The 25282-nt window shown below is 44.1% G+C and overlaps 1 protein-coding gene across 1 annotated transcript in view; it reads left to right on the plus strand.

Annotated features, from left to right (window-relative positions):
• LOC123760392 (potassium voltage-gated channel subfamily KQT member 1) overlaps nucleotides 1-25282 on the plus strand; it is a 95128-nt gene that overhangs the window by 45027 nt on the left and 24819 nt on the right. Inside the window, exons 4-6 of the mRNA XM_069328865.1 lie at nucleotides 9614-9789; nucleotides 14196-14339; nucleotides 17968-18078. Of these exons, the coding sequence (XP_069184966.1) occupies nucleotides 9614-9789; nucleotides 14196-14339; nucleotides 17968-18078 (431 nt within the window). The remainder of the gene's footprint in view (nucleotides 1-9613; nucleotides 9790-14195; nucleotides 14340-17967; nucleotides 18079-25282) is intronic.

Here is a 25282-nt window from a genome sequence, read left to right on the forward strand (position 1 = left end):
TGACTCTATTGATTTATTAAATATGGTTGACAGTGGGTCACAAAGCTCCTCTTTGCATTCTTTAAGCACCCTGGCAAACACTTCATCCGGCCCTGGGGATTTGTTTGGTTTGAGTTTTACTATTTGTTTAAGAACATCCTCCCTGGTAACTGCTAAACTCGTCAACCTGTCCTCGTCCCCACCCACATAGACTTGTTCGGCTGAAGGCATATTGTTAAGTTCCTCTTTAGTAAATACAGATACAAAATATTTATTAAAAATACTACTCATCTCTTCATCACTATCTGTTATTTGACCTGTCTCAGTTTTTAATGGACCTATCCTTTCCCTAGTCTTAGTACGATATAACTGAAAAAACCCTTTAGGATTTGTCTTTGCTTGCCCTGCTATGCGAACTTCATAGTTTCTTTTTGCTTTCCTTATCTCTTTTTTAACATTTCTAACCAGTTGTACGAATTCCTGTTCTAAAGTGACCTCCCCATTTTTAATCCTTTTGTACCAAGCTCTCTTTTTACCTATAAGGTTCTTCAAATCCTTTGTTATCCACTTTGGGTCATTAGTATTCGATCTATTCAATTTGTATGGTATACTACGTTCCTGTGCTTTGTTTAGAATATTCTTAAATAAGTTATATATTGAATCCACATCGAAATCCCCATTTAAGTCACCTATCGCTGGGTTCATGTCTCGCTCCAAGACCGGCCCACACCCCATACCCAAGACTTTCCAATCAATTTGACCCAAAAAATTTCTTAGGCTATTAAAATCAGCTTTTCGAAAATCTGGCACTTTAACAGAATTTTCTCCTACTGGTCTATTCCATTCTATGCTAAATCTGATTTCTTTGTGATCACTGTTCCCTAGCTCACTCCCTATTTCGATGTCATTAATTTGCGTTTCCCTGTTAGTTAACACTAAATCTAAAATATTATTTTCCCGTGTATGTAAGTATGTTGACCAGACCACACACTAGAAGGTGAAGGGGGAATGACGACGTTTCGGTCCGTCCTGGACCATTCTCAAGTCGATTGTCTTGACAGTGGTCTCACAATCGACTTGAGAATCCTAGAAGGTGAAGGGACGACGACGTTTCGAGTCCGTCCTGGACCATTCTCAAGTCGATTGTCTTGACAGTGGTCTCACAATCGACTTGGGAATGGTCCAGGACGGACCGAAACGTCGTCGTCGTCCCTTCACCTTCTAATGTGTGGTCTGGTCAACGTGTATTTTTTTTGGTTGTGTGGTAGACTTGAGGCGCTCGCCAGCAGTACCGGAAACTATTATTTATTGGTTTACATGTATAGTGTATGTTGCATGTATAGTATGCTTACACATGTATAGTGTACCATGCATGTATAGTGTACGAGTGTGTGTGGTCACTGCATAATGATTGTTGTTAGTGTTTAGTGGGAATCACTACGTAATGGTGGTTGTTGGGTTGTTAGTGCTTAGTGGCGATGACTAACGACTGTCTAGGCTGTTGTCCCACGCGGAGGTTGACCAAACCACTCAAAAGCACTCTAAGGTGCACACTCTAAGGTGTACACTCTAAGGTGTACACTCTAAGGTGTACACTCTAAGGTGTACACTCTAAGGTGTACACTCTAAGATGTACACTCTAAGGTGTACACTCTAAGATGTACACTCTAAGGTGTACACTCTAAGATGTACACTCTAAGGTGTACACTCTAAGATGTACACTCTAAGGTGCACACTCTAAGGTGTACACTCTAAGGTGTACACTCTAAGGTGTACACTCTAAGGTGTACAAGGGCAACCCGTTCTTGCACTTTCTTACAATCAATATTGACATATTAAATACGTGCATATGTGACATACTAAACATACTAGTTTACCTTGAAAAGCTTCATAGAAAACACCGACCTCACCTAACCTTCTTAGTATGTTAAGGTAAGCATCTTATTGCTTCGTAATTACAATTATTACTTAACCTATTATAGGTATAGGTATATAATTGTAATAATTGTAATTACGAAGCAATAAGATGCGTATCTTAACATACTAAGAAGGTTAGGTAAGGTCGGTGTTTTCTATGAAGCTTTTCAAGGTAAACTAGTATGTTTAATATGTCACATATGCACGTATTTAATAAGTCAATATTGACTGTAAGAAAGTGCGAGAACGGGTTGACAAGGTACACCTTACAAAGCCAAACTGCTGCCGTTCTGGGTAGTAATTATCAACCTACAGTCCTCCTGAGAGTTGTATTGATACAAGGGATATTACGTAGTAATATATTTTATATGGATACAGTCTTATGAACCTAACTATGGCTCTTAACTGTTGATATACCCGGGGGGGGGGGAGGGGGGGCAGCCTGGCCACCTGGGGCTTAACTACATCTTGAGTGATGATTGAAGACCATCCGGTATATTTAAAGACACAATTAGTGTGTTGGGAAGAGTCTTCTCTGATTGGTTTGTCCCGTCACGGCCACTGACGCTGCTGCTGCTGCTTCTACTGCTGCTGCTGTTGACGCTGCTGCTGCTGCTGCTGCTGCTGTTGACGCTGCTGCTGCTGCTGCTGCTGCTGTTGACGCTGTTGACGCTGCTGCTGCTGCTGTTGACGCTGTTGACGCTGCTGCTGCTGCTTCTACTGCTGCTGCTGTTGACGCTGCTGCTGCTGCTGCTGCTGCTGCTGCTGCTGTTGACGCTGCTGCTGCTGCTGCTGTTGACGCTGTTGACGCTGCTGCTGCTGCTGCTGCTGTTGACGCTGTTGACGCTGCTGCTGCTGCTGTTGACGCTGTTGACGCTGCTGCTGCTGCTGCTGCTGCTGTTGACGCTGTTGACGCTGCTGCTGCTGCTGCTGCTGCTGTTGACGCTGTTGACGCTGCTGCTGCTGCTGTTGACGCTGTTGACGCTGCTGCTGCTGCTGCTGTTGACGCTGTTGACGCTGCTGCTGCTGCTGCTGCTGTTGACGCTGTTGACGCTGCTGCTGCTGCTGTTGACGCTGTTGACGCTGCTGCTGCTGCTGCTGCTGCTGTTGACGCTGTTGACGCTGCTGCTGCTGCTGCTGCTGCTGTTGACGCTGTTGACGCTGCTGCTGCTGCTGTTGACGCTGTTGACGCTGCTGCTGCTGCTGCTGTTGACGCTGTTGACGCTGCTGCTGCTGCTGCTGCTGCTGTTGACGCTGTTGACGCTGCTGCTGCTGCTGCTGTTGACGCTGTTGACGCTGCTGCTGCTGCTGCTGCTGCTGTTGACGCTGTTGACGCTGTTGACGCTGCTACTGCTGCTGTTGACGCTGCTGCTGATGCTGCTGCTGTTGACGCTGCTGCTGCTGCTGCTGCTGTTGACGCTGCTGCTGCTGCTGTTGACGCTGCTGCTGATGCTGCTCTCTCCTGAGGGAAACAGCTGTTTTAGTGAACATTTTAATGACAACATATGTTTGGTCGGGCGTGATGGCGTAGTGTTTTGGTGTGTTGTTGGTTGTGATTACGGATGTTAAAATGATTCCGCAATTTTGTTGTCAATTATCTACAAATATATCTGACAGTATGACTGTTAGTTATGCATTCGGACACCCCCTTGGACACCCCCTTAGACACCCCCTTAGACACCACTTAGACACCCCCTTGGACACCACTTAGACACCCCTTAGACACCCCTTAGACACCCCCTTAGACACCCCTTAGACACCACTTAGACACTCCTTAGACACCCCCTTGGACACCCCTTAGACACCCCCTTAGACACCACTTAGACACCCCCCTTAGACACCCCTTGGACACCCCTTAGACACCCCCTTAGACACCCCCTTAGACACCCCTTAGACACCCCCTTAGACACCACTTAGACACCACTTTGACACCCCCTTAGACACCCCCTTAGACACCACTTAGACACCCCTTAGACACCCCCTTAGACACCCCTTGGACACCCCCTTAGACACCCCTTGGACACCCCTTAGACACCCCCTTAGACACCCCTTAGACACAATGACATCAAACTTTCCTAATTTCCGTATGTAACCCAAGTTCCAGAGGCCAGATTCACGAAAGCACTTACGAACGTGTACATCTTTCCTCAATCTTTGACGGCTTTGGATACATTTATTAAACAGTTTACAAGCATGAAAACTTGCCATTCAACTGTTGTTATTGTTATAAACAGCCTCCTGGTGCTTCAGAGCTCATTAACTGTTTAATAATTGGAAACAAAGCCGCCAAAGATTGAGAAAAGATGTACAGGTTCGTAAGTGTTTGCGTAAGTGCTTTCGTGAATCTGGTCCCAGGTCTTAGCCCCTAACTGCTTCCTGGACGCTGTGCCTTTACCAATGATTGTTCGGATTCCAGGTGTAGTATTTGATGCCTTTGTCGATAAGTGCTCCAATCACTTCAATTTTCGATGGCCATCTTGTCTAAAATTCTGCCCCCATCGTTTTGTAAAGGGAAGTAATAGACAATATTTCGCCATTTGACCCGAAGGAAACCTGGATACCTGATCAACCAGGCTGTGACTCATACGTCAGGCTGCGAGCAGCCGCGTCCAACAGCCTGGTTGATCAGTCCAGCAACCAGGAGGTCTGGTCGACGACCGGGCCGCGGGGACGCTAAGCCCCGGAAGCACCTCAAAGTAACCTCAAGGTAAGGAAGTTATGGACTGTTATGGGGTTTCCATCGCCTATATCTTGAGGTTATCTTGAGATGATTTCGGGGCTTTCAGTGTCCCCGCGGCCCGGTCCTCGACCAGGCCTCCATCCCCAGGAAGCAGCCCGTGACAGCTGACTAACACCCAGGTACCTATTTCACTGCTAGGTAACAGGGGGATAGGGTGAAAGAAACTCTGCCTATTGTTTCTCGCCAGCGTCCGGGATCGAACCCGGGACCACAGGATCACAAGTCCAGTGTGCTGTCCGCTCGGCCGACCGGCTCCGCTCCGCCTAGATCAAATAGTTTCACCGCCTATTGTATTTCTTTTGTCTTTGCATATTTTGTCAATCCAATAGCTACTTTCGAAGCTTATGTAACAGCCTCATTGATCCGTTTATCACTTTCTGATTTCACTGAAAACCGATTCCATAGCCCACGAGCAATGGAGAATCTTCAAGGCGACAGAAGAAGCCCAATCACATCCCCTTGAGGTTACCTTGAGGTGCTTCCGGGGCTTAGCGTCCCCGCGGCCCGGTCGTCGACCAGGCCTCCTGGTTGCTGGACTGATCAACCAGGCTGTTGGACGCGGCTGCTCGCAGCCTGGTCAGACACAGTGTCGGAATGGTGGAGACCAAGTGTAGTGAAGCCCCACACTATATCAAGCCCCACACTATATGAAGCCCTACACTATATCAAGCCCCACACTATATCAAGCCCCACACTATATCAAGCCCCACACTATATCAAGCCCCACACTATATCAAGCCCCACACTATATCAAGCCCCACACTATATCAAGCCCCACACTATATGAAGCCCCACACTATATCAAGCCCCACACTATATCAAGCCCCACACTATATCAAGCCCCACACTATATCAAGCCCCACACTATATCAAGCCCCACACTATATCAAGCCCCACACTATATCAAGCCCCACACTATATCAAGCCCCACACTATATCAAGCCAAGTTTGCAATGACGAGGCAAACTGTTATGGTGCAATTTGTATTCTGAAGATCTGCAAATTGGGTGCCGAGAAATGAGGAGATAGGCCATGATAGTGAAGACGTCAGAATAGTGAATAGTGAAGCTTGTGGGGTATAGTGAATAGTGAAGCTTGTGGGGTAGTGGTTCTGGGGCTCCTGCCCGCCAGGCACCCGGGCACTGCCGGGTCCCTCGACTAGAATTTATAATAAAACGGGATAGATTAGACAGTTTTCTGAAATTTTGCCCTCGAGAGCTTTCAGGCATTTTTTTTTAATTCATGGATAAAGTATCCCTTTTGTATGACATGCTGTAAGGGGGAGGAAGGGTAGGTGGGTGAGTGTGGGTGATGGGGAGGGATAGGAGGGGTAGGTGGGTGATGGGGAGGGATAGGAGGGATAGGTGGGTGAAAGTGGTTAGGATGGAAGACTGGGATCCGGATAGAAAGCATGTGTGGAAGCAAGATTGAGGAGGAGAAAGCACATAGGGATGGGGTGGGATAGGGATGGAGTGGGATAGGCATGAGGTGGGATAGATATGAGGTGGGATAGTGATAGGGTCATATTGGCCAACAGAACCGAGTGGGACTGTAGTGAAGAAAACCGAAAGAAATACAAAAATTTGTTTGGAGGAAAGAGAAACAGTTTAGGAGATAGAGGCCAGAACTGGCTAGTTGAAGAATGGTCAGGAACATCTCCCACCATCACCAATTACGTCATAATTGCCCAATATTCAGATCACCTTAATGGCTTAGTTAGCGAGGCTCGGACCGTCCAATTAAGCTATTTTGTTTTCACTTTGTCTTTGGGGGAATTTGCATGGATCATAATATTGATCTATTTGAATTTAAGTCATTCTTTAATACGGTTCGAATTTAAGTTAGGCAGAACTGAAATATAAACGGCATATTTAGTTTAAGTAAGATTTCCAAGTTAGTCTTGGTTCAAAATATATAAAATTGGCTATTTTAAATGTTTAATTGAATGTATCTGTCAGTGCCTAAAAAGATTAAATAAATTGTTAAAGGAATTCTTCTTATTGGGAAAATCTAATATATATATATATATATATATATATATATATATATATATATATATATATATATATATATATATATATATATATTATTATATATATATTAATATATATATTAATTATATATATATATTAATATATATATATATATATATATATATATTAATATATATATATATATATATATATATATATATATATATATATATATATATATATATATATATATATATATATATATATATATATATATATATATATATATTCCTGTCTTCCTCCTCAGCATCAGATGACCTGGTTAATGAAATTCTACCTGACACCCTGAGTGATGTAGCGGGGATACAGGACCCCCACTACACGGAATGTGACACGAAATGGGGTGCCATGACAGACCCAGCACTCAGACCAGCCATGCCGAAAGCCAAGAAACAATCCAGTTGGGACAGCCCCATTGTAGACAAAGAAGCCACAGCTTTGCTGGAGGCAGCAACAACCCCCAGTGATCGTGCACGCCTCACAGCTGTGCAGGCTCCCCATGCAGGGGACTTCCTTCTGGCAGTCCCTATGTCTGCGACAGGCACACGTCTTGATCCGCAGGAGCTCCGTATTGCAGTCGCTCTCCGCCTTGCTGCCCCTATCCACACTGTTCACAGGTGTATTTGCGGCGAGGCAGATGCTGACGAATATGGATTGCATGGCCTGCACTGTGGAAAATCGGGTGGTTGGCACACTAGACACGACGAAGTCAACGACATCATTAAAAGAAGCCTTGCCTCTGCTCAGTGTCCAGCAGAGAGAGAGCCCCGCAACCTACTGAACCGTGACTCTGTTAGCTTTGCCGGCCGACCAGACGGAATCACACTGCGTCCGTGGAAGGGTGGCAGGCAGTTAGCATGGGACTATACTTGCGTATCCACCCTGGCAACGACATACATCACCCTCTCTGCCGGCACGGCAGGAGCCGCAGCGACACACAGAGAAAAACAAAAGTCAGTCAAGTACAGGCAATTAGATCAAAGGTACAATTTCGTTCCAATAGGGTCTGAGACCCTAGGACCATGGGGTGAGAGTGCAAGAAGGTTTCTTAAGGATCTTGGTTCCAAGCTCATTGACACCACAAGAGACCCTAGAGCAGCAAGTTTTCTCTTTCAGCGCCTCAGTGTCGCGATCCAGAGGGGGAATGCCCGCTGCATCCTCGGTTCCTGCCCGGCGTCGGAGGAGTTCGAGGAAATCTACAGCCTCTAGGAAGCGAACTTTTTCTTGTGTCCTCTTAATGTTCATTTTTTGTATAAAATCAGATATGTAACTGTATAACCTTGCATAATAAAGTGTACATCATAATAAAAAAAAAAAGGGGGTGGTAGGAGAAGTGAACACTCTTTCGTATTCAGAGTTAAATGTCAAGTTTTTCCCTGAGTGCTCTGTGTTCCCTTCTCTGAGGCTGTGGGTCCCTATAATTACACCAGTGGTGGTACCCCCCTATATATATATATATATATATATATATATATATATATATATATATATATATATATATATATATATATATATATATATATATATATATATGTGTGTGAGTGTGTGTGTGTGAGAATCATATATTTCCAAACGACGTCCTGAATAATTGGATTTAGCACAAGTGGTCGACTCTGCTCCCCTTGTTAGGTTGGAAATGAAATATAGAACAGGAAAATGTTGGAAATATTGTACTCTCTCCTGTGACGTTGTTACTGGGAGAGGCAAACAGACACACCTGTAATCATGAAGACTCTGGCAGCAGCTGTATACCTGTTAAACACCTGTACTGTGCTGGCTCGGGGTCTTGAAGTGGGTAGATTGTAATTATGTGTTAATTGTAGTGATGATGTAGAGCCTTGCTGATGTCGAGTCGTATGTACACACATGGATACTATGATTCCAAAAGATTAATGATTGTATTTATTATCATGAAAATAAATATATATAAGAAGCAGGTAACAATCATTTGAAAAAGAACAAGCGACGCAAACACAATTCAGTTATTGAACGAATACCACATGAATAAGCATTTAAAATAGTCTACTACAGTCACCCTTCAAATCACACAGTCCAAGTTTTCTATGAACGAAATATATAATATTTAAACAGGAAACCTGACTCAGCCAATTCCTTCTAATTTCTAACCGAGACGTGATTGGTGGCCTGTGAGTCCACTTATACATTCCTCGGCATTCCCATTACGCGTGATATCTTCAGTGTGGAACATCAAATTGCCAATAGTATTGATGCGTCTATTGGGCGGAAGCGCGCCGCGGCGCCTCCGAATCGCGCGGGAATTCTTTGGCGGTTTGAAGACTTAAAGGTTAACGGTCGCGGGTTGCGCATCGAGATTCGTTTTGATTTGGCCTGGAGGCCCCTAGGTGGCGAGCCTAGGTGGCGCCCCTAAAAGTCTAAATATAAATAAATATATTTATATTTATAAATAGTATCAAAGTCACCTTTTATAGGAATTGTAGTTAAGTCAAAAAGAATGTTTCATTGTCTCTGTGGTTATAGTCTACTGCTTTCTGTTATGTATTAATATGTATTACAGAGTTATTTTTTTCTTGTAAATATGCTGCTTTTCCTTGTGTATATAAATTGTTTTGGTTTATTTACGACCCTGATGTTTTTGTTATATAATAATTTATGATTGTGTTTTGACAGCAGTTCTGATCATCGTTTAATTGTTAAACTGCCACTTACCACTAACAGTGTTACGTTCACTGTGATCACAGTGAACCATTGTTAGCTACCACCACTACCACAACCAGTAAGCACATCCACCACAATCACCATAAACTTCAACAATCTCTATCAAGCACATCAATTACAACCACCAAGTACATTAACAACCATTACCACCACCACCACCACACACATCAGCAACCACCATCACCACCACCAACGACTATAAGCCTCAATAATCGTCAACCACAACCATTTCTCCCCCTGGTGACAGATCTCATAGTAGTGGTAGCGTCCGTGGTGGTTCTCTGTGTGGGGTCGAACGGCCAGGTGTTCGCCACTTCAGCCATAAGAGGGATTCGATTCCTGCAAATCTTAAGAATGCTCCACGTGGACAGACAAGGAGGCACGTGGAGACTGTTGGGCTCCGTCGTCTTCATCCACAGACAAGTAAGATTTTTCTCTCTCTGTATACCAAGACATTCACGCAGCACTTACGCCTCTACTTATGACAGTTGTGCCTCTTACGAGCTCCAAAGTGCTAAGAGGTCGACCTCAACCCAAGGTTATTGTGGTATATTTCGAAGCACTTCGAAGCACTTCGAAGCACTTCGAAGCACGGACTGATTGGGGGTAAGATGTGTAAGGTCTTTGTGAATACTCAAAGTTTATGAGCTGTGCGATGTGCTATATATTAAAAATATATATATGAGGTTCGTTATATTAAAAAATATAGTAATTCACTTGCTGCTTGTTCAATTAAATGATAGAATGGGTTCAAGGGGAAACCATGTTTTTCTTAGTTACTCAAAGGACTCTCACTCTTGAAGTTTCATATTAACCCCAAAAATAGTAAATATATTTACATATATAAACATAATATGCACCATATAATAATCCTTTGCAGTTTCAGTATAAATTAGATCATGTCATAGTAAATGTATTGTTATTCTAACTTAGGAAGACAAATTTTTCCTTACGTCGTTATCAAGCTAATGGCTACAACAGACATGCTCTTATTAAGTGCCTGGATTTGGGTATAGGAAATGGATCCCACAGAACTGATGACAGGCCTCATGGGATAGTTAGTCTTATTGGTATAGTACTGACTTTTGTACAGTCAGTGTGGTCTAGTTGGTATAGTACTGACTTTTGTACAGTCAGTGTGGTCTAGTTGGTGTAGTACTGACTTTTGTACAGTCAGTGTGGTCTAGTTGGTGTAGTACTGACTTTTGTACAGTCAGTGTGGTCTAGTTGGTATAGTACTGACTTTTGTACAGTCAGTGTGGTCTAGTTGGTATAGTACTGACTTTTGTACAGTCAGTGTGGTCTAATTGGTATAGTACTGACTTTTGTACAGTCAGTGTGGACTAACTGATATAGTACTGGATACGCTAGGATTCATGGAGCCCCTGAACCGGAGACGAAGTTCGTATCTTGAGAGATACAAAGACCAGCCTCAGTTCGAGGCTGCAATGATCGCTAACAGGAACACACCTTCGGCATCACCAACATTGCCAGGATGCAAGGCAGGAATTGCGCACCGTGAATCTCCGTGGTGCAGTGGTAAGACACTCGCCTGGCGTTCCGCGAGCGCTTTGTCATGGGTTCGTATCCTGGCCGGGGAGGATTTACTGGGCGCAAATCCTTAACTGTAGCCTCTGTTTAACGCAACAGTAAAATGGGTACTTGGTTGTAACAACGATTCTTCGCGGCGGGGATCGTATTCCAGGGACCTGCCCGAAACGCTACGCGTACTAGTGGCTCTACAAGAATGTAACAACTCTTGTATATATCTCAAAAAAAAAAAATGTGGACTATATCCTAAGCAAGGTTATCGTTGGCCTACTTCATGGTTTATCTACAAGCTGCGAACTGGTGTCTTTTTTTATATATTCGAAAATCTGCTCTTGTTGGAATGAGTGATGGATATAGGAAGGAGAAAAGTGTATGGAGGCCGGCGCAAAGGGATATATCCTGCCAAACACACACCGAAACTACGACGTTGGTACAACGTTCGAACAAGTTTTAACACTTCCTAACCAGTTATAACAACCAATATAGCAAGTTGTAACAACGTTTTAATACGTCATAAACACGTTAAGCCAAGACGTAACAACTTTATTACAAGTTGTAACAAACGGAAAATAGAGACAGTTTCGGTTTGTGTTTCCAGGGATGAAACGAGTAGTGGCAGAGTGGGTGAACCACAGTTTACCTTATCCAGGGACTTATCCTTACCTTATCTTATCCTTACCTTATCCTTATGATAGGCTGCCTGGCACTTGTTCAGCGAGACGGGTGCACAAGCAGGGTGAACAAGGTGATCAGGTGATAGTCGCAATCGACCAGTATCACGGATGATAAGAGTAGAACAATACATAAACTAAGAACTCAATTTATGAACTTTTACTTGAAAAAAGTGAACATTTTGTATTAATGATAAAAAAAATCACTTATAGAACTGTCTCCTGTGACCACCATTTATATAACGCCATAGAACTGTCTCCTGTGACCACCATTTATATAACGCCATAGAACTGTCTCCTGTGACCACCATTTATATAACGCCATAGAACTGTCTCCTGTGACCACCATTTATATAACGCCATAGAACTGTCTCCTGTGACCACCATTTATATAACGCCATAGAACTGTCTCCTGTGACCACCATTTATATAACGCCATAGAACTGTCTCCTGTGACCACCATTTATATAACGCCATAGAACTGTCTCCTGTGACCACCATTTATATAACGCCATAGAACTGTCTCCTGTGACCACCATTTATATAACGCCATAGAACTGTCTCCTGTGACCACCATTTATATAACGCCATAGAACTGTCTCCTGTGACCACCATTTATATAACGCCATAGAACTGTCTCCTGTGACCACCATTTATATAACGCCATAGAACTGTCTCCTGTGACCACCATTTATATAACGCCATAGAACTGTCTCCTGTGACCACCATTTATATAACGCCATAGAACTGTCTCCTGTGACCACCATTTATATAACGCCATAGAACTGTCTCCTGTGACCACCATTTATATAACGCCATAGAACTGTCTCCTGTGACCACCACTTATATAACGCCATAGAACTGTCTCCTGTGACCACCATTTATATAACGCCATAGAACTGTCTCCTGTGACCACCATTTATATAACGCCATAGAACTGTCTCCTGTGACCACCATTTATATAACGCCATAGAACTGTCTCCTGTGACCACCATTTATATAACGCCATAGAACTGTCTCCTGTGACCACCATTTATATAACGCCATAGAACTGTCTCCTGTGACCACCATTTATATAACGCCATAGAACTGTCTCCTGTGACCACCATTTATATAACGCCATAGAACTGTCTCCTGTGACCACCATTTATATAACGCCATAGAACTGTCTCCTGTGACCACCACTTATATAACGCCATAGAACTGTCTCCTGTGACCACCATTTATATAACGCCATAGAACTGTCTCCTGTGACCACCATTTATATAACGCCATAGAACTGTCTCCTGTGACCACCATTTATATAACGCCATAGAACTGTCTCCTGTGACCACCATTTATATAACGCCATAGAACTGTCTCCTGTGACCACCATTTATATAACGCCATAGAACTGTCTCCTGTGACCACCATTTATATAACGCCATAGAACTGTCTCCTGTGACCACCATTTATATAACGCCATAGAACTGTCTCCTGTGACCACCATTTATATAACGCCATAGAACTGTCTCCTGTGACCACCATTTATATAACGCCATAGAACTGTCTCCTGTGACCACCATTTATATAACGCCATAGAACTGTCTCCTGTGACCACCATTTATATAACGCCATAGAACTGTCTCCTGTGACCACCATTTATATAACGCCATAGAACTGTCTCCTGTGACCACCACTTATATAACGCCATAGAACTGTCTCCTGTGACCACCATTTATATAACGCCATAGAACTGTCTCCTGTGACCACCATTTATATAACGCCATAGAACTGTCTCCTGTGACCACCATTTATATAACGCCATAGAACTGTCTCCGGTGACCACCATTTATATAACGCCATAGAACTGTCTCCTGTGACCACCATTTATATAACGCCATAGAACTGTCTCCTGTGACCACCATTTATATAACGCCATAGAACTGTCTCCTGTGACCACCATTTATATAACGCCATAGAACTGTCTCCTGTGACCACCATTTATATAACGCCATAGAACTGTCTCCTGTGACCACCATTTATATAACGCCATAGAACTGTCTCCTGTGACCACCATTTATATAACGCCATAGAACTGTCTCCTGTGACCACCATTTATATAACGCCATAGAACTGTCTCCTGTGACCACCATTTATATAACGCCATAGAACTGTCTCCTGTGACCACCATTTATATAACGCCATAGAACTGTCTCCTGTGACCACCATTTATATAACGCCATAGAACTGTCTCCTGTGACCACCATTTATATAACGCTAGCTCTCCCGAGAAATATTATACATCAGAGAGAACTTTAAACACCAGGAAATATATTAACCAGACCACACACTAGAAGGTGAAGGGACGACGACGACGACGTTTCGGTCCGTCCTGAACCATTTTCACAATCGACTTCAGAATAGTCCACGACGGACCGAAACGCCGTCGTCCCTTCACCTTCTAGTGTGTGTGGTCTGGTCAACATACTTCAGCCACGTTATCGTGACTCATCGCCTGCACTAGCAAATATAACCTGTACACTATCAAATTCACAATATCTAAAAAAATGAATAAAAATTAACGTTAAATACCGCCATGTATTGATTCCCATTTTCTGTCAACAGGAGTTGATAACCACACTATACATCGGGTTCTTGGGCCTCATCTTCTCCTCGTACTTCGTGTACCTCGCTGAGAAGAAGGACGATGACGAGGAGGAGGCAGAAGGCGACTTCTCCAGCTACGCCGATGCCCTCTGGTGGGGGGTGGTGAGTTTACTCTCAGAGGGGGCAGTAGATGCTACGGGCTGCTTCCTGTGTGTGTGTGTGTGTAATAAATAGGAGGCCTGGTCGAGGACCGGGCCGCGGGGACGCTACGCCCCGAAATCATCTCAAGATAGCCTCAGGATTTAGGGATCATGGCCTTCTCAAGAAGATGGTAACAAGTTTTACTGGTAGTGAAAGCATTAAGGAGAGTACTAGTAATGATAGCATTGGGACAGTACTAGTAATGATAGCATTGGGACAGTACTAATAATGATAGCATTGGGACAGTACTGGTGGTGATAGCATTGGGACAGAACTAGCAATGATAGCATTGGGACAGGACTAGTAATGATAGCATTGGGACAGGACTAGTAATGATAGCATTGGGACAGGACTAGTAATGATAGCATTGGGACAGGACTAGTAATGATAGCATTGGGACAGGACTAGTAATGATAGCATTGGGACAGGACTAGTAATGATAGCATTGGGACAGAACTAGTAATGATAGCATTGGGACAGGACTAGTAATGATAGCATTGGGACAGGACTAGTAATGATAGCATTGGGACAGAACTAGTAATGATAGCATTGGGACAGGACTAGTAATGATAGCATTGGGACAGGACTAGTAATGATAGCATTGGGACAGGACTAGTAATGATAGCATTGGGACAGGACTAGTAATGATAGCATTGGGACAGGACTAGTAATGATAGCATTGGGACAGAACTAGTAATGATAGCATTGGGACAGGACTAGTAATGATAGCATTGGGACAGGACTAGTAATGATAGCATTGGGACAGGACTAGTAATGATAGCATTGGGACAGGACTAGTAATGATAGCATTGGGACAGGACTAGTAATGATAGCATTGGGACAGAACTAGTAATGATAGCATTGGGACAGGACTAGTAATGATAGCATTGGGACAGGACTAGTAATGATAGCATTGGGACAGGACTAGTAATGATAGCATTGGGACAGTACTGGTAATGATAGCATTGGGACAGTACTGGTGGTGATAGCATTGGGACAGGACAAGTAATGATAGCATTGGGACAGGACTAGTAATGATAGCATTGGGACAGGACTAGTAATGATAGCATTGGGACAGGACTAGTAATGATAGCATTGGGACAGAACTAGTAATGATAGCATTGGGACAGGACTGGTAATGATAGCATTGGGACAGGACTAGTAATGATAGCATTGGGACAGTACTGGTAATACAGGAGCAACGCAACTGGTATGTACAGGTACGCCTTAATCCGCTTGACCATCACGACCGGACAAAAGGAAGTGATAGCCGAAGCTATTTGAACCACTTCCATGCCGGCACTCGGATGGTAATCTTGGGCATAGCATTTTATCAAATAACCTCATAATTGATAAAATGCTATGCCCAAGATTACCATCCGAGTGCCGGCGGGAAAGTGGTTCAAATAGCTTCGGCTATCACTTCCTTTTGTCCGGTCGTGATGGTCAAGCGGATTAAGGCGTCCCTGTACATACCAGTTGCGTTGCTCCTGGCAGTATGGGTTCGAGTCACTTCTGGGGTGTGAGTTTTCAGTTGTATATAGTCCTGGGGACCATTCAGGCTTGTTTGCATTTGTGTTCCTCACGTGTGCCCCAAAGAATGAGGTGATTTGATAAAATGCTATGCCCAAGATTACCATCCGAGTGCCGGCGGGAAGTGGTTCAAATAGCTTCGGCTATCACTTCCTTTTGTCCGGTCGTGATGGTCAAGCGGATTAAGGCGTACCTGTACATACCAGTTGCGTTGCTCCTGGCAGTATGGGTTCGAGTCACTTCTGGGGTGAATATATATATATATATATATATATATATATATATATATATATATATATATATATATATATATATATATATATATATATATATATATATATATATATATATATATATATATATATATATATATATATATATATATATATATATATATAGCTACACCTCGTAGCCTGGTGGATAGCGCGCAGGACTCGTAATTCTGTGGCGCGGGTTCGATTCCCGCACGAGGCAGAAACAAATGGGCAAAGTTTCTTTCACCCTAAGTGCCCCTGTTACCTAGCAGTAAATAGGTACCTGGGTGTTAGTCAGCTGTCACGGGCTGCTTCCTGGGGGTGGAGGCCTGGTCGAGGACCGGGCCGCGGGGACACTAAAGCCCCGAAATCATCTCAAGATAACCTCTATTAGGAGTGTTCAAAACAGACTATGGATTTGAACTTGATCGTAAATGAAACAGTTCAAAAAATTGCTTTTCTTATTCAATCAAAATCATTTTTTATTTAATTATACTTTAGTTGACCAGACCACACACTAGGTGGTGAAGGGACGACGACGTTTCGGTCCGTCCTGGACCATTCTCAAGTCGATCGACTTGAGAATGGTCCAGGACGGACCGAAACGTCGTCGTCCCTTCACCTTCTAATGTGTGGTCTAGTCAACTTACTTTAGCCACGTTATTGTGACTCATCGCCTGCAATTATACTTTAGTATAATTGCTCAAATGCCAGCTAGTCTTATTTTATTTGACCTGAGAATTTATTAGGCTTAGTGTAAAGACAGGCTACAACAAATACTTTTGAATCGAAAGAGAATACTAATACTAATATTCACACAGACAATCACATTAACGTGGTATACATCTATGAGAGTATCCATTGGGCAGCTCGTCCTCCAAACAAAGACCCAAAAGTGATTCCATGCACCCGCCAAACCCCCTGTTTATGAATGAAAAACGGTTTACACCAACCCATCCTCGACTCAAGTCCATTACATCCAGCGGTCGACCCCACAGACGCATTCATAAATTTTAACATGCTGTTCATTCAAAACGGGAATTTTCTCAAGTATAAATTAATATTATAAGATATTAGCATATTTTGCATATATAGGCATAGGATAGGTTAGGTGTTTAGGTTCTGTTGGCGATTATTTGTATTTGTAGTACGTGGGTGAAGCATTTACAGCGTTGTGGTTCGAACAAAACTCGTCAGTGAAGCACTTATTCCGAATATGTTCGAACGTCAGCAGTTGTGAGTCGTGTGTAAACCGCTTTTCATTCATAAACAGGGGGTTTGGCTGGTGCATGGAATCACTTTTGGATCTTTGTTTGGAGGACGGACTGGTTTACACACGACTCACAACTGCTGACGTTCGAACAAGTGCTTCACTGACGAATTTTGTTTGAACCACAACGCTGTAAATGCTTCACCCACGTACTACAAATACAAATAATCGTCAACAGAACCTAAACACCTGACCTAACCTATATATGCACAATATGCTAATATATTATAATATTAATTTACATTTGAGAAAATTCCCGTTTCGAATGAACTGCATGTTAAAACTTAGGAATGCGTCTGTGGGGTCGACTGCAGGATGGAATGGACTTGAGTCGAGGACGGGGGTTGCACTGGGGCTGCGAGGCGATGCGAACTCGCGAACCAAGGCCTTGCCAACCACAGTGGTGGAGCATGCGACTAGCACTGCCTTGGTCGCGGGTTCGCGCCCACCTCACAGCCCCACTGGATATCCTCACTAGTAATACCCGCGTTAACTCAGATATGTCGACCTGAATTTTCTCCTCCTTCCTCAGATAACTGTGACGACGATAGGCTACGGTGACACCGTCCCCAGGACCTGGATGGGGAAAATTGTTGCCTCCTGCTTCAGTGTGTTCGCCATATCCTTCTTCGCTCTTCCTGCTGTGAGTACACATATCCTCCCCCCGATACTCTCTTGATATATGTATATTACACATGAATTTTGCATGTTAACGTCGTTTAAGCCCCGTGGCGAAATGGTGATATACTCGCCTGGCGTTTCGCGAGCACTTTGGCATGTGTTCGTATCCTGGCCGGGGAGGATTTACTGGGCGCCAATCCTTAACTGTAGCCTCTGTTTACCCAACAGTAAAATGGGTACCTGGTTGTTAAACGATTTAGCGGGTTGTATTCCAGGGAAAATTATGATTTAAGAACTTGCCCGAAACGCTATGCGTGCTAGTGGCTGTTCAAGAGTGTAGGAACTCTTGAATACATAAATAAATAAAAAAAAAACAGTTATTAAAGCCCCTTATCTAGAAAAGAATTTGAGAGCTTCAGGAGTTTACTTTTCTGCCAATTCCGTAATTAGTCTGACGACGCAATGCTGCGTCGTTACCGAGCCGAAGTGATAATTATTAAACATTAACTATGTAAAGGTAATTTAATCAGTCACATTGTTGTTGGGTTTGCTTTGATGGAAGGCATTTGTGATATATTTTTCCCCTAACGACTGCTTTAATATAAATTAAAACAGACCTAATTAGGCTGTTTTTCATGGGGTGGTCATTACACACATATAAGTTAACCAAAATAATTCATTTATTATATGATTTAATTATAGAGGCTTTAGAGTTTAGAGGAGTGATATAGGATGAATATGTGAGATATTTTTCACAATTTAATAAGATGAATGTAGTCACCATGGACCAGGAACACCATTATCATCACCATCATCATCATTTTCATCATCATCTCCCTTACCACTTGCGTAAGATGAAGAGACAGTATGTCCAGATAAGAAAGATAGCCCAAATATCTGTATGTAATGTTACCTTGAGGCTACCTTGAGGTGCTTCCGGGGCTTAGTGTCCCCGCGGCCCGGTCGTCGACCAGGCCTCCTGATGTTATGGAGAGAATCACACCAAGTTCACCCATTTCAGTACTTTACTTCCAGTTGGTTAAGTTCTGTTTTTTGTTTTGTGTTTTGAATACGTTGGCTGCACTTGGGGAAAGTCAGCAGTAGGCCTAAAAGGGAGGGGGGAGGGGTAGGCTCTCGATAAGCCTAATTGCAGCTTTTCGATCCCCCGTCTGCGGGATTGAAGTGTATTGTAGCTGAGAGTCACTTATAGTGTTAATGAAGTACTTTGCTGTGTGTATCCTACATGTGAGGAGTAGCAAGGTACTGAGGCCTAACTCTACCCTTAAAGACCTAAGGGATAAACTCTACCCCCTAAAGACCTAAGGGGTAAACTCGTCCCCCTAAAGACCTAAGGGGTAAACTATACCCCCTAAAGACCTAAGGGGTAAACTCGTCCCCCTAAAGACCTAAGGGGTAAACACGTCCCCCTAAAGACCTAAGGGGTAAACTCATCCCCCTAAAGACCTAAGGGGTCACCTCTACCCCCTAAAGACCTAAGGGGTAAACTCGTCCCCCTAAAGACCTAAGGGGTAAACTCGTCCCCCTAAAGACCTAAAGGGTAAACTCTACCCCCTAAAGACCTAAGGGGTAAACTCGTCCCCCTGAAGACCTAAGGGGTAAACTCATCCCCCCTAAAGACCTAAGTCATCCTGATGTTATCGGATGACTCCATACTTATTTACTCACTACTTCTTGCTTAGTAAGTGTCATGAACGATTCATTAACTGGTGTAAATTGCCCCGTTTCTCTGGGTCATTTAAACTTGGAGTTTCCGGTATCTTACGACCCCTCAGGCACCCAAAAGACATTATCCAAGTTGATAACCAGCTCCGTCTTTAAGAACACGTGCGTTGTCAAACTCATCAGTTGTGTCATGCATTTGGAGGCCAATTTGGGATGGGAGTCGTTGGAGACTGACTAGTTCCCCCATTTGTGATTTCCATGTATCTGCCTTTCCTCAGCCACAAGCATGTTGGAGGTATATCTTGAGCATGACAATCAGGGCTGAAAGGGAGGATGTTAATGTCTTGTATCGAGCCAGTATGAAGAGAGGGCCCGCGTCATACTTCCTCTCCGACCGGAGGACGCGCCAAGAATGTCGCTCAAGTGTGTGTGACCACATGACTTCGGGGTTCGTTCCTGCGCCCCCTTGGAGGGAGAGAGACGGGTCGCAGTGCTGAGGGCACTGCATACCGCCCCTCTCTCTTTCGAGACGTCGGTGCTTGTGGCTGTGGTGTGACATAAATAATGCCTTGAGCCTTCGACTGTGATCGTCATGGCGGCTTCAGCTCTTGGGCCATGAAACTGTCCCTCTTTTGTCAGCTATACTCCTGCATTGTGTGATGTGTGTACGCTTAAACTTACTACGGTGTAACACCCCTCTCTCTCTCCTACAACACCTCAGCTTAGTACTTACCTAAGTGAGTGAGTTAGTGAGTGAAGGTACGGGAGATGTGAAGGGTTATATCTGGATGATGGGGTTCTGGGAGTTCTTCTACTCCTCAAGCCCGGCCCGAGGCCAAATCTGACTTGAGAGTTTAGTCCACCAGGCTGTTAATTGGAGCGGCCCGCAGGCCCACGTACCCACCACAGCCCGGTTGGTCCGGCACCCCCTTGGAGGAAACAATCTAGTTTCATCTTGAAGATGTCCACGGTTGTTCCGGCAATATTTCTTATGCTCGCTAACGGAGGGCTTTGAGACTTTGAAACGGTGTCTCGATATTCCGCAAATATCTTCATGCAGTCGTTCCAAAAGATGGTAGAACTAAAAAAGATAATCACTCCTGAGTGACATAATGAGTCACCTAGATTGTCTTAGGACAAACGGTGAGTCACCCTGAGTGTCTCAGGACAAACGGTGAGTCACCTAGAGTGTTTTAGGACAAACGGTGAATCACCCAAAGTGTCTTAGGACAAACGGTGAGTCGCCTAGAGTGTCTTAGGACATGTGATGAGCCGCAACGAGTGATGAACGTTAGACAAGACAGTGACACCTGCGGGTTTCGTCCGTGTGTGATGCCAACTTGAGTTTCTGACCTTCTTAGAGAGCTGTGGTGTGTGTATCTTGGCTTAGGGAAGAACCGACTTGCCTTTGTTGAGAAATAGAGCGCCGGGAACACTATAGAGCCTCCCCCCATTCCGGAGGCGGTCACTTAGATGCTCTGGCTCTGTCTTTTGTCCTGACTTTACCTGTGCCTCTTCCCCTGGGGTTGTTCTGGGATGAAAGTGTTCATACTGATGCTGTGAACACTCTATTTGTGCTGCTCAGTCCCTCCACCCGTCCCCCTTCCATCCCTTTTTCGCAAGGAATGGTAGGCTGGTTCCCCATTATTGTGGAGGATGAGACCGCAGCATTCCGGCATCACTGACTAATGGGTCACACTTGAGTAATCTGTAATCAATAGCATCAATAATGACACAATGTTATATCAACGTCACCTGACTTAAGTTTGTCCGGGGCATTATTTTTAATGCTCCGGTGTCTGGTGTCCACAGCTGTCAGTGGTTCGTGGTGTCCACAGTTGTCAGTGGTTCGTGGTGTCCACAGCTGTCAGTGGTTCGTGGTGTCCACAGCTGTCAGTGGTTCGTGGTGTCCACAGTTGTCAGTGGTTCGTGGTGTCCACAGCTGTCAGTGGTTCGTGGTGTCCACAGCTGTCAGTGGTTCGTGGTGTCCACAGCTGTCAGTGGTTCGCGGTGTCCACAGTTGTCAGTGGTTCGTGGTGTCCACAGCTGTCAGTGGTTCGCGGTGTCCACAGCTGTCAGTGGTTCGTGGTGTCCACAGCTGTCAGTGGTTCGCGGTGTCCACAGCTGTCAGTGGTTCGTGGTGCCCACAGCTGTCAGTGGTTCGCGGTGTCCACAGTTGTCAGTGGTTCGTGGTGTCCTTAAATTATATTGTCAGTCTCTCTAAGCAAGGACATTAAGGATATATCCATCTAATTACTATCATAGACTGTGGGTTGGTTGGTGTTGTCGTCGTTGATCCTTCTCTATGGACAACACAACCCACAACTCGGTAGAGTGCTTATACTAGGAGATCACCCTTGGCGCTTCTGGCTCTTGGAGAGGGGCTCAACGTCACACGTTTAGGGGATGCAGCTCCAACATTTAGCCTCGTAGTCACGTGCACACACCCACTCGAGCCGCTGTGACTCCCCACTCTCTCCTTAGGTGATATGATCTCCTCAATCCCCTTTTGACTTATTAGTATTACCTTCTACCCTGTCCACAGCAGTGGTTCTTGTTTCTTTCTCTCTCTCTCTCTTCTTCTGTACTATTTCATGGGAAGCCTCACTAGGACAAGGGCAAACACCAGCAAATTGGGATACATTTACTGGACAAAGCACATACACAATACATACACATATAATAATAATGAATCCGATACTCTATAATATTACAATCGGGTTGCACTCCAACACAACCAGAACTCTACCATCAGCTTATCAAGTGGTATCCTATCTCCTGGTTCACCACCTGATACTATCAACCTCCTCAAGTTGATCAAGTCTACATACACTGTTGCACCATCAGCAAGAGAATATATATATGTATCTATAAATGTGTACCAAGAAAATCAGCATTTGAATGCAATAACATATCAGTATAAATGTTCATTGATACACAACAATGATCAATCGATCACTCTATCAGTCCTAGAACGCATACGTCTGTAGGTAATCCAGCCTACGTCTGTGACTCTAAACTTCAGTATAAAACACTCCTTGACATAAGAATACAAACAACCACTCACCTCTCACTGCGTCTTGCACACTAATGACAACCAAACACTATCAACTCCCTACAAGTAATCCACCAGAACTTCCCTTCCACCTCTGGAAGTTCACTACCCTGATATCTTCAGGTTCTTCCGGGCTTCACTACCAGGATCCTCTGCAGCTCCTCCAGGCTGCTATCATGAAGTTTCTTTGCACAACTACGGTGCTTCACCCTTCTTCTAGGTTCCTCCACAGCTCTCTTGGCTGCTACACCATGAAGTTTCCTCAAGCAACTATGGTGCTTCTCCACCTCTACAGAAGCATGTGACACTCCTCTTCACTGCTTCTCCTCCCAGCTCGAGGTCCTCTACTTCACTACCTTGGAGTCTCATCAATTACCTCATCTAGGCTGGCTTCGAAGTTCTCAGCAACTTCTTCCCCAAAGACAAACCTGCAACCCATCGACACTCCAATAAAAACGTTTCCCATTAACACATAAACAAAAATAACCACACAATATGTTTGCCTCAAACCTCTATCTGTCCTCTACATACAGTGAGAGTGGACTCCCCCGTTTTGGGCGGGTCCATACTCCACCTCGCCTGGCGGCGGTCCTCACTCGCTGGGAGGGTCTTCCTCCGTCAGGAGCCGGGCTCCCTCAGTCGTCTGTCAGAGCTCAGAGGGGACGGATGTCGCTCCGTGTTCCTCCCTCTCCACTCTCTTATTTCAGGCCTTCTGCCTTATTAAAACATGTCTGACTTATAAATAAACATTGCTACTGTCGCTGGGCACACGACCAACTACAAGCAATCACTATGAACTGGCGTATATCGTGCTTACCACAGATTAACTGGTCGAGGGCGCTTCTCCCTCTGACGGCGTCTGGTCACGGCGCTTCCACGGCCCACAATAATGCCTCTGGGCGATTTAATATCTGCTCGTCGACCAGGACTTGAGACCACAACGTTCCCAGCTCGATTCCACAGCTGGTACGTCTGCACACTTCTCTTCTCTTCGAGATATATCACTAGGGGTTCCCTTCTGGCGGGAGCTCAAACGTAGCGCGGCTTTCCCCTTCGATGTCTGGCACTCAAGTGAGGTCAAGGCCCCTCCAGAAGCGAGCCTCACGCCTCCAGCAAAATGTCCACATCTCTTAGCCAGTCATTTATCTATTTCCTTACTTACTGCCCATAATCTTAAATTGTTATACATCTCCAAGCAACTATTTTACATATGGGTTATCACCTCAATATTTGCTAAACCTTCTAATCAGGTCAGGCTTGATGAATAACTCTCAAGGAGGGAGACTCGTTTCTCCTGTAGGCTGAGATCATAACATTACCCAACCAAGACTTGGTAATGGTCCAACACGGACCGAAACGTCGTTTCTTAATATTCTGATGAGTGATTTGGTCATCAATTACCCATCCAGTTACTGGTCACATCAAACAATACATGTGACCTCAACTCTAACGACTTTACTGATAACTTCTAGCGTCTGATATTTATTAGCAAACATTGCTTATAATGTTATTTGATTGAACAGTGTCTAATGTTCTGTGCTTGATCAAAATGATATATGGATCTTTATTATGATTTGTGTTGGACTTTTGGCCTTTTAACCTCCTGGAGGCCACATATAAGTACATTTAAGCAAATCCACAAGGGCCGTGACGAGGATTCGAACCTGCGTCCGGGAGCATCCCGGACGCGTGATGCCTTAATCGATATTTGCATTTGATGCATCATGATAGTGTGATTTCTGTGTGTACATTTAAGCACATATAAGCACCTCCTATATGGCCACCACAGTACGTAACTCACTCCATCAAGTATACTTTAAACTAAAGTCTTGTGTATATATATACAATGTATATACACCGGGAAATGGAATACACACACACACACACACACACACCCTTGGGTGTATTGTGTTTCCGTGTGTTTGTGCTCTCCATCTATTGTCGCTTAAAGTTTGTTTCAAATTGTATCATTGATTAACTGAAAATATATATTCTTTCATTTATATGCATTTGTGCATTTTGATTTATATTTGACGTGTTGCATTGTGTATTGTAGCTATTGCTGTGTGTTTTTTAGGGGGGAGGAGTGGGGGGAGACCTTTTGATTACTGTATATGCCAATGTTTCAATTACTTCCTCGCATTATAATATTCATTCATTTCCCCTCACCCCTTTTTCCTCTGTATGCATTACATTAATAATTCCCCCCCTACATCCCTATCAATGTAATAATAATTGTTATTGCAAATTGTTTTGTCTCGATCTGTAACTGTTTTGTCTAGCTAGAAACATGTGAATAAAAAAAATCCTAGCGCCCCTCTTAATCTATTGTGGTCGACGGGTAGAAAACGGCAGTATATTACCCTTCTATCATTTGTACCAATACGTCACCTTTTTAACGGGTACTGCAACAAATCCGAGGGTGTGTGTGTGTGTGTGTGTGTGTACTCACCTAGTTACTCACCTAGTTGTGCTTGCGGGGGTTGAG

This window comes from Procambarus clarkii, chromosome 22 (genome assembly GCF_040958095.1).
Source record: "Procambarus clarkii isolate CNS0578487 chromosome 22, FALCON_Pclarkii_2.0, whole genome shotgun sequence".
NCBI classification, from domain to species: Eukaryota; Metazoa; Arthropoda; class Malacostraca; order Decapoda; family Cambaridae; genus Procambarus; species Procambarus clarkii.